The sequence below is a fragment of the Nicotiana tabacum genome, chromosome 11 (assembly GCF_000715075.1).
Source record: "Nicotiana tabacum cultivar K326 chromosome 11, ASM71507v2, whole genome shotgun sequence".
Lineage (NCBI taxonomy): Eukaryota > Viridiplantae > Streptophyta > Magnoliopsida > Solanales > Solanaceae > Nicotiana > Nicotiana tabacum.
The window spans coordinates 174939295-174949549 of record NC_134090.1 but is presented as its reverse complement, the minus strand read 5'-3'; the positions used below and the strand labels follow the sequence as shown (position 1 = coordinate 174949549).

At 35.3% G+C, this 10255-nt stretch overlaps 1 protein-coding gene across 1 annotated transcript; it reads right to left on the bottom strand.

Moving 5' to 3' along the window:
- Nucleotides 1-6542: 6542 nt before the first annotated feature.
- LOC107762035 (uncharacterized) lies at nt 6543-10255 on the bottom strand. The gene is made up of 4 exons (XM_016580342.2): nt 7960-10255; nt 7729-7874; nt 6866-7000; nt 6543-6771 (listed from the first exon to the last, which is right to left on the bottom strand). The coding sequence occupies exons 1-4, from the start codon at nt 7981-7983 to the stop codon at nt 6714-6716; spliced, it is 363 nt and encodes a 120-aa protein (XP_016435828.1). The 5' UTR covers nt 7984-10255; the 3' UTR covers nt 6543-6713.

The following is a 10255-nucleotide window of genomic DNA, read 5'->3' as shown; positions in this document are numbered from 1 at the left end:
CTTCATTCCCAAAGTATTTCGTTGTTCCCTCACCTGAATATATGGCCATCAGAGGAGTAGTCGGCCTATTTGTTAGAGAAAAATAAGTCTTAAAGTAATAGGCCAACCAACCATACACATAATGAATTAGGAAGTAAACTCTAGAAGGATTGAGTGGTGAGCTATTTGAAATTGTGTTTAATCCCCTGTAGATGCTAGCTAAGACTGGAACGACAAGGTTAATTCTTTGCCCACACGTTGAAGGACTGCAATCTTGAAAGTTTCAGGCCGAATGAAGTCGCTTTCTTTTGTAGGGAGCACAAAGACACATAACCAGCATGATAAAAAAGTAGCCAAGTATACTTCGTCTTTCTTGTCAATTCTAACGCCAAGTTTAACAAATAGTGCATCTTTAACTTCCGACCAATTGACCAATTTATCTATGGATTCAGTAGGGTTGTGTGTTGATTTGAGACAAGCTGACTTCTTTTCTTTTTTCGTTGGAGGTTGTTCATACTTTATAACCTTTTTGCTCCAAAACTTTATCTATCTTCTCACAGGGACGTCATGATTTTTAGTGTTTCCCTCTCGGAGTTGGTGATATGCATCAAACAATTGCTGACAGGCTTGTGGAAGGAATATTTTATCCTTGTCGTAAGCACCTATAAGTTTTCGAATATTTGGAATAACTTCCTCATAAGGAGACCTCATTAAAGACAGACCCCCAATAGTGCACAAATCCTAAAGGGATGTGGATAACTCTCCAACTGAGGTAAGCAACGTGTTTGTAAGAGGACACCAAGCCTCACAAAAGGCTTGCATGATACTTGTAGAATGATCATAAGTAAACAATGGGGTATAGACATCATCGTAAATATTGGTGGCCCTCAATGTTCGATGGTTCCTATTAAGGATATCTTCGATCCACTCCCAATAGCCAGAAATATAATGAAATTCGCCATCAAAAGTTAAGGAATCACTCTAGTGTACTTCTCCTTTGAGGATTCGTCGTCCTAAGCATGCGAGGGAAATTGCACATTCTTAACTTTGTGATTATGGGAACAAAGAGTTTATTTCTTGAATTTATGTTTGGTTTTTTCAAAGGTCCAATCTACCAAACGAAATGGATTTTGCAAGGATGTCCACGAAGCTGCATATAAGCCGATCAGTGGTGTATCAACTAGCAATCTGGTCTCCGTTTTGCTATCCTTGTGCTCTGAAATTACAAGATACTTAGATGTGGATGAAGAGGATGCTGAGTCTTTGAAGTAAACCATGTTCAAGCTGCATAAAAAAATATATTTGTTAGTACATAAGTCAAAAGGGAAGAGTAACAATCGCAATCTTGAAAGAGAGCATGGATAAGTGGGAATTTTTTTTTGCCTCAGACGTAAAAAAAAAGAAGGGCATGTCTGTATCAGACTTCTCTTAAAGGTTTTCGTTGCAAACTTTTAAAGGTGTCCGTCTCGAACTTTTAAAGGCATTCGAATTTTTAAAGGTTTTCGTTGCGAACTTTTAAAGGTGTTCGTCTTGAACTTTTAAAGGCATTCGGAATTTTAAGGTTTTTGTTCCGAACTTTTAAAAGGCGTATGTTTCGAACTTTTAAAGGTGCTTGTCTTGAACTTTTGGAGGTGCTCGTGGCGAACTTTAAAGAGTCCCCACTGCTGACTTTTAAAAATTTCTACCCCGAATTTTTAAGAGTCTTCATTGCGTGCTTTTAAAGGTCTTTATCGCGAACTTTTAAAGGTCTTCACTATGAACTTTTAAAAATCTTGACCACAAGCTTTTAAGGATCTTTACACGAATTTTTATGAATCTTTGTCACAAATTTTAAAGGTCTTCATCACGAACTTTTACGGTTTGACGCCGCAAATTTTAAATATCTTCATCACGAACTTTTAAAGGCCTTCGTAATTTGACAAAATTACTTCTAAAAAGAAAAAAAGACCACAAGTAAAACAAAGAAGAAAACACTAAAAACGAAGAAGTTTCTTCGTAGTTTGACAAAGTTACTTCTAAAAAAAAATCATAAGTAAAACAAAGAAAAAAACACACAAAAAAAAAAGTAGTTTGACAAAGTTACTTCTAAAAAAAAATCATAAGTAAAACAAAGAAAAAAACACAAAAAAAAAAAAAAATTACCTCCGTGTCAATACTTCTAAATTGTCAAATGTAAGCTAAACATAGCTCGCAGATGTTGTTGATGCCGATTGAATGAATGGCATGCACATATTTATACAGCTTCCGAAGATGGGTATTGAAGAATTAGTACCGATGTGGGATCAGATAATTTCGAAGAAGGATTAGGTGTCCTATTCCTAATTCGATTAGAAAAGCTAAAGACGGCGACGGTTTCCTTACCTACATATGGTTGATATGTAAAGAGTCAGGCACTTTAGTCATTACCACTAATCCACGTGTATATACTACTAGAATTTGAGACAAGCAATTTATTAGTACTAATATGTCTCCACAACTATAGGATGTACATGTTTAAAGATTCTTACATTTGCTAGGCTTACGTGGAAGCATTGGAAAAATCCAATTCACTGTAACTCTAGCAATATTTGCTATTAGTTATGGTGATAATTGCTTTGCTATTTCACGTGAGCATGTTATCCTTGAAGTCTGACAGCGTTGAGAGGTTTATTTAACCTTGCAAACGTGTAAGCTCTTATAGGAGCATTGGAGGATGTATACTTCAAGTCTTGTCTGCGTAATTCGACAAATCTATACCTCAAAAAATAGGGGGCATTTGTACGCATATTAATCTTATTGAAATTAAATCCGTAAAATAATTTGAACTATATTTTAAATTCAAAATATATTAGTTCAAATAAATTTATTGGGCTAATATAATTGGATTAGTTATATAAGTCCAACATATATGGATTAAATAAAGTAAAAATTGTGTGGGGTAGCCATTTTTTAAAGTGGTATTTACTTTTTATCCAGCATTTTTAATGTTTAGCAATAGTAGTCACTAGTCTATTAAAATTACTATGAAAAGACTGTGTTACCCTTTCTTCTATTTCTTTCATGTGTTAGGGAGAAGAACTATGCCGCCGTCTGTGAAACGGAAGGATTTTCCGGTGACGACTGTCGTGGACTCCGCCTCCGTTATTTCTGTACTAGGCCATGCTAAGAATGTTACCATATGTTATATATATAAACTTAATTTGAGAAACTCTTGAATAAACACTATGATTGTTCAAAGATTAACGTGCTAGTTTTGTTACTAATTAAACTAGTCGTGATGTTTGATCGTATGCAATTATGGTGGTAGATGTACTTCAATTTGTGATTTCTGTCATGTATTTTTGGTTTTCTGCTACGTTATGGATCCTGAAGTTACAGTTACAAGTTCAAAAGTTAAGGACACTTGGTCCTGAACTTCGAGTTCCAAGTTCAAAAGTTAAGGATACTTGGTCCTGAACTTAGACTAACAAGCTCAAAAGTTAAGGACAATAGGTCCTGAACTTAGGCTAAGAAGCCCAAAAGTTATGGACAATAGATCCTGAACTTAGACTAACAAGCTCAAAGTTAAGAGCACTTGGTCCTAAACTTATAGTTACAAGTTCAAACGTTAAAGACACTTGGTCCTGAACTTAGACTAACAATCTCAAAAGTTAAGGATAATAAGTCCTGAACTAGACTTACAAGTTCAAAAGTTAAGGACAAGTAGTCCTTAACTTAGAGTTACAAGCACATAAATTAAGGACAGGAGGTCCTGAACTTCGAGTTCTAAGTTCAAAAGATAAGGACATGTAGTCCTGAACTTAGAGCTACAAGTTCAAAAGTTAAGGACACTTGGTCCTGAACTTTATGAGCAGAAGGGTGTTTTCGTCCGGGCAGGTAAAGTTTATTAAAGCAGTGGCTAAAGACTAAAGACATTTTAAATAGTGGCTTAAAAGTAAATACATGTGTTATTAGTGGCTAACCGTGCACTTCCTCCTTCAATAAATAAGTTTTAATCCATTGGGCTAGCTCTTTTAATTGAACTAAAGTGATGAGCCCACTTTATTAAGCCCAAGATGTCATCTGCCTAAAGGCCCTATTTGGTGTCACGTGTCAAATGACGTGGCACACCAAGTCAAACAGAAGAGCCAATAGGATTATGCCACGTATCAAAATGACAAGGCATGCGAAGTCAAATTAAAGGGCCAATGAAACCGCGTCACTTGTGCAAGTGACATGTTCTTGCAAATCAAATGTGGCCTTGTCACACTTCAATTTGATTGGTCGGAAAGAGTTTGTTCTTATCATAACTCTTCCCTCCCACAACTATAAATAGTGGTCTTCATAACTCAGAAAGATATCAGAAGTTACAACAAGAAGCAAGAGAGAGCCCGTGGATCGAACGCTGCAGAATTCTCTAAAAGCTACAAGCATTCAAGTGTTCTAAAAATTAAAAGATCAAGATGAAGATTCAAGAACAAGCTGCAAGCTCTTGGATTAAAAATATGTCAAGATCAAGATCAGGCCTCAAGTACTTAGATTAAAATAAAATTCAAGTTTAAGCTCGAAGGAAGTAGAATTAGAGGATTTATAGAGGTTGTACACCCATATTAATTGAAATCAAATACTACGATTGTTGCAATATTTTTCGATCTTAATTTTATTTTCTCGACGCAAATTTATTGTCTACAATCCTAAGTTACCATTAATTTTTAGTTCACTAGCAAAGACTTTTTCTATACCCACCAGAAAACTATTTTTGGTGTCGGAAAGTTACAGCTTCATCATTTCCTAGTATTTATTATTTCTATTGCTAAAAAAACTTCATAATTTTCTTGTATGGTCATGGCATTAATGAATGTAATAGATTGTCTTTTCAAAATTTTTAGCTTTTTATTTTTATTTTTTAAGTTTTCGACAATATAATTTTTCCTAATATTTTAGAACTTTGAATTAAACTACTCGAATCTTCATATATCTCAATAATATTTTTGACGATAAGAACTAAGGTAGTGCATAAAAACACATGGCTAATATTATATTAACTTGAAAGAACTCTTACAAATATAAATAATTACAGGCTTGCTTTCAAGCATTCCAAGTGCTATAGACCCAAAAGTTTCAACCTAATGAGTAATTGTTTTAAAAATAAGCAAATTTAACCCTAAATCATTCCGTGACAATAAGTGAGCAATATAGAGTACATAATACTCAATACATTCCCGAGACAATTGAAAGCAATAAAGACAAAAAGATGTTGGCCCAGGTATGCAAAAAGGTATAGAATAAATGAAAATTCAAAAAATATAAAAATGAATGAGAAGAAGAGGAGGAAGAGAGAGAGAGAACAAGAGATAAATTTTGAGTTTATTGATTTTGTTGGTAATAACTATTGAAGATGGTTTATGCTGATCGTCGTCGGTAAAACATTCCGTGACAACAAGTGAGCAATATATAGTACATTGTACTCAATACATTCTCAAGACAGTTGAAAACAATAAAGAGAAAAAGATGTTGGTCCAAGTATGCGATAAGGTATAGAATAAGTGAAAATTCAAAAGCAGATATAAAAATGAATGAGAAGAAGAGGAGGAGAGAGCACAAGAGATAATTTTGAGTTTATTAATTTTGTTAGTAATAACTATTAAAAATGGTTTATGTTGATCGTCGTCGGTAAAAGCACATGGAGGAAAATGTGGGTTAGATCTAAAAATGGAAAAGAAGACATAAAGCCTGAAACTAAGAGGCTAAGATAGTAATACAAAAACGACAAACAACCTAACAGTCCGAACCCTAGCATCTGGCAAGTAGTAGTAAACTAAAACTTTAGCATCTTACCATTTTTCCTAGGATAAAGCTTCAACCAGCCACTGGCTAACTCCCGAACAAGCCGTGCGTTATCAGCAAAGAATTCGATAGTGTTTGCGTAAAAAAGGAAGCATGAACCCTAAAAGAAGAATGGGAGAGATTCTTACGTGAACGAAGATTAGCCGTTGCTGGAGATGGAAGGGAGACTTTGATTTGGAGAGGCGGTGGCTAAGATTTAAAAGTAAAATTGTGAATGTGAACAAACTTAAGGCTAATGGGGTGTGTATATATAAGTAATTAATTTGAAATTCCTATTTGAACCGAATTAAAAAGAAATTGTATGAAATTAAAAAAATTAAATTACCTTTTTAGTTAAATAATTAGAAAATAGGCCAATTTGCTTACGAACTATTTGATATGAGACAATTTTATCCTCCATTTAGCCTTTGAAACAAAAATGCGCTCACTATTAATCAGGTTGCTCAAAAATATGGTCAGGTACCATCATTGTTTGAACAAAATTTATAAAAGTCCTAAAAAATTTAAATATCAAAATAATAATTTGATAATTCGATTTTTACTGAATAATGAGCCATCGTATTCATTTTTTGTGGAATTGTATTCTTTTTTTGGGGGTGGGGGGTGGGGGTGGGGGTGGGTTGTCTTTCTTTTTATGGTTGGGGGTAAGAGATCTAGTAACAAGAGTTTACCTTTTAAAATAAACTAATATACGTACCCGCGCGATACGCGGATTGTTTCAAAGGAAAAATGATATAGTACAAATATTTCTTTATTTCAGACTAAATTTAGCGATCACATTCTAAAGAATTAAATCAAAAAATAAATATATGAATTTCATAGGATTGTATGCGAGGGACCACCAATATTTATGCGCTAAAACATGATTAGTAGAGAAGGTTGGATAACTATAAGAAACAAAAGCTAAAGTAGATTTCCCAAAATTCGCTTCAAGTGCATATACACATTGCCCATAGTTGCAGGGATAGTTGCATGTTCATGTAGTAACTACCATAAAAATAAAGCAGAGAATTAGCATATACTCGTCAACCATCACAACAAATGTTAGACAGTACATATAATCGAGAAAGCCAGTTCTCACCTCATAGGACATGTGATGTATGTCCAAACGCATATCTCTGTGCTGATCAATGGAGGGATTATTAACTTCAAGGTAGACTGTAATATCCACCATTGCCACTCCCTACAGTCTTCTACAATTTTCAACCAAAAGCACCTTTGTGAAACCAAACCAGGTAGAACCCAAAATAATCCATCATTAGTATAAAAAAGTTGACCAAACAATTAATTATCAGTATATTTTATGGGATGCTCTAGAAGCAAGTTATAATTTTCTACCTGCATAAATATAAGCACAATTCTTGTGTTATGTGCAAAGTTAATGATAAGACATGCAAAATATGATGGTTAATGCAATGTAACATGAAATCTAAATGATGACCTCAACACAATTTGCTTTAACTGAAGCATTTGACAAACTACAATGGAGGAGAAGATTATGTCTTTGATAAGCAGTATAAAACACAATGAAACAAATAAAAGGAGAACTGCTGACATATAGTGCCATATATCAACAAGTAGTCCTTCTGCCTCATACCCATTGAGATGCCAAAAAAATTACTCAAACAGAACTTAGGCCTATAACTCCAGCTTTCCAAATGGTTTATTAGAAACTTAAACAGATGTGGAAAATGAATTGTGAAATATGGAGGTGATTAAATAATTGTCTTTTTCATTTGAAGCTCACATTTGAGACTCGACTTCAACTACATAAAATATGAGCAATTTTTACAATATATACATTCGTACAAAAATTGGCACTCATTTCCACAAAGTAGTAATGGGTGGGGTTGTATTCTACAATTATTTGATGCTTCACAAATGACAAATTGACAATATCTGATTAATGTACATGGCCAGTTAGGGGTTTAATATCAAATTTACCTTCTTTGAACTTCTTCTTGACGTGATTTTCTCGGGCTTCCAGCATGTATCCCATTGTGATATCCCCGCAGAGGATTCGCCCAAAGCAATTCTTGCCGGCGGCTCCGTTCGATAATCGAAATTCGGACTTCACAACTGTCGTTTCTCTGAAATATAGACAGTAGACTTCTAGTTATAGTTTGATCCCTTCAACCCCTTCACAACAGCTAACTGTTGAAGATTAAAAGATACCTTGATTTCCTCAGATATGCCCATTCCTTAAAGATTTTTGGCTCTACACAAACTACTGCAATATCTAAAGCTAAAGAGTTTTTTGGGGAGGTGAATTCGCTAATTTAGTCGGATTCTCTAAGGCTTGAAATGGAGGGATTAGATTGAATTCTTTCCTTATGTGGGTTTGCCCACTTTCGTAGTCTCTCATTAGAGGAATTAAAGCTATCACCTGCAATGTTGCAGTAGTGAGCAAAGCAGATACTATTTAATGAATCCGTAAGAGAAAAGTCATTTATCTGCTTACCATAGACAAAGCATTGTGCAACAAATTTGTATTTGGCATAAACATTCTCAATTTTCTCATGAGCTATATATATTCAAGTTGTGCCAACTTGAAGATATTCTTCTTTCTATTCATAATGAGCATTAAGAGATCAGACTACCATCCCTATTATATATTTTTGTAACGACCCGACCGGTCGTTTTGAGCTTTTGTACTTTGATCGCCAGTTCTCGGGCATGGCTTGCCCCGTATGATGTATTATGACTGATGTAGATCGATAGTTTTGGTTTTCAGGAAAATCGGAAGGAATTTGAAAGAACAGTCTCACATGAAAACTTTGAATTTGAAAGGTTTGACCAAGAGTTGACTTGTTTGTATATGATCTCGGATCGGAATTTTTATGATTTAGTTAGCTCCGTTAGGTGATTTATGACTTAGGAACGCGATCGGAATGCATTTTGGAAGTTCGTGGAAGGATTTGGCTCGAATTGGCAAAGTTAGTATTTTGGCGAATTCCGGTTGATAGGTGAGATTTTGATCCGAGGGTCGGAATGGAATTCCGATAGTTGTTGTAGCTTCTTATTTCATTTGTGATGTGTGTGCAAAATTTCAGATTATTCGAACATCGATTGGTCGGGTTTTTGATCGAAAGTGTATTTCGGAAGTTTTTGGAAACTTAGGCTTGAATTCGATGAGTTTTGGGTAATTTGATGTTGTTTGAGGTATTTTGATGATTGAACAAGATTGAATAATGTTATGAATTATGTTGGAATATTTGGTCGGGGTCCCATGAGGCTAGGATAAGTTTTGGAAGAGTTTTTGGAAGATTTTTGCCGTTTTGAGCATAAGCATGTAATGATCCAAAGGTCCATTTTTAGTTCTAGAGATCGAAATTTGATTTCGAGACTTCCAAAATTTCAATAATGAATTATAGGAGTGATTTGGAAAGTTTGGTCTAATTTCATCAAGTCGCGGTTGTGTTTTGACGCGAAACATGAGTTAATTGTTTAACGAGCGAAATGGATATCGCACTGAGCAAACGAGCTCCGAATTGAGTTTCGATTGAAGGACTATGTTCGTATCATTATTTGTGACTCATAATTGAATTCCGAATTCGTATGGTGGAGTTAAGAGCCTTTTTAGTGAAAATAAATATTGCTGGTGCAGCAGGATCTGGTGCGCACCTTTAGCGACCAGATGTGGAACTTTTAGCGACGGGAATGGGTCTTTTAGCGACCCGAATCGGATTATTAACGTTGTTCTGGTTTTTTTTGCTCATTTTCACGTTTTTCTGGTGAAAGAACACGGCTTGGGGCAATTTTTGAGCAAGAAATCATGGGAAATCTTGAGGTAAGTCACTTGTGATCATTTCTAGTCCATAATATTGAATTATCATCGAATAATCCGACTAGATTACATGTTTTGAGGTGTAAATTGGGAATTTGGACCTAGGGATTTGAAAATAAGATTTGAAGATTTTGAGGCAGAATTGTTATCGGAATTTAGTAATTTTGGTATGGTTGGACTCGTGGTTGAATGGGTTGTCGGATTTTGTGAGTTTCGTCGAATTTCGAAGCGTGGGCCCGAGGGCTGGGTTTGAGCAATTTCGGGATTTTGATGTTAAATTGGATATTTTCGAGTGGGCTTCGCTCTCTTAGCATATTTTAATGATTATGTACTGATTGTGGCTAGATTTGGAGCATCCGGAGGTCGATTCGTGCGGGCAAGGCATCGCGGGCTAGAGTTTGGACCGGATCGAGGTGAGTAATGATTGTAAATGATGTTCTGAGGGTTTGAAACCCCGGATTGCACATCGTAGTGCTATATTGAGGTGAGACACACGATGGATGATGAGCGTGGGATCTTTTACTATTGGGGATTGCGACTTGGTCCGTCTCGATTGATGATTTTACCGCATATTTGATTGAAACTTATTTGTTATCATCATGATTTGGGTTGATTGTCATATTTGGGCTTCGTGCCAATTATTTGAACCCTTCGGGGATTTTTATCACTATTTCCTCACTGTTT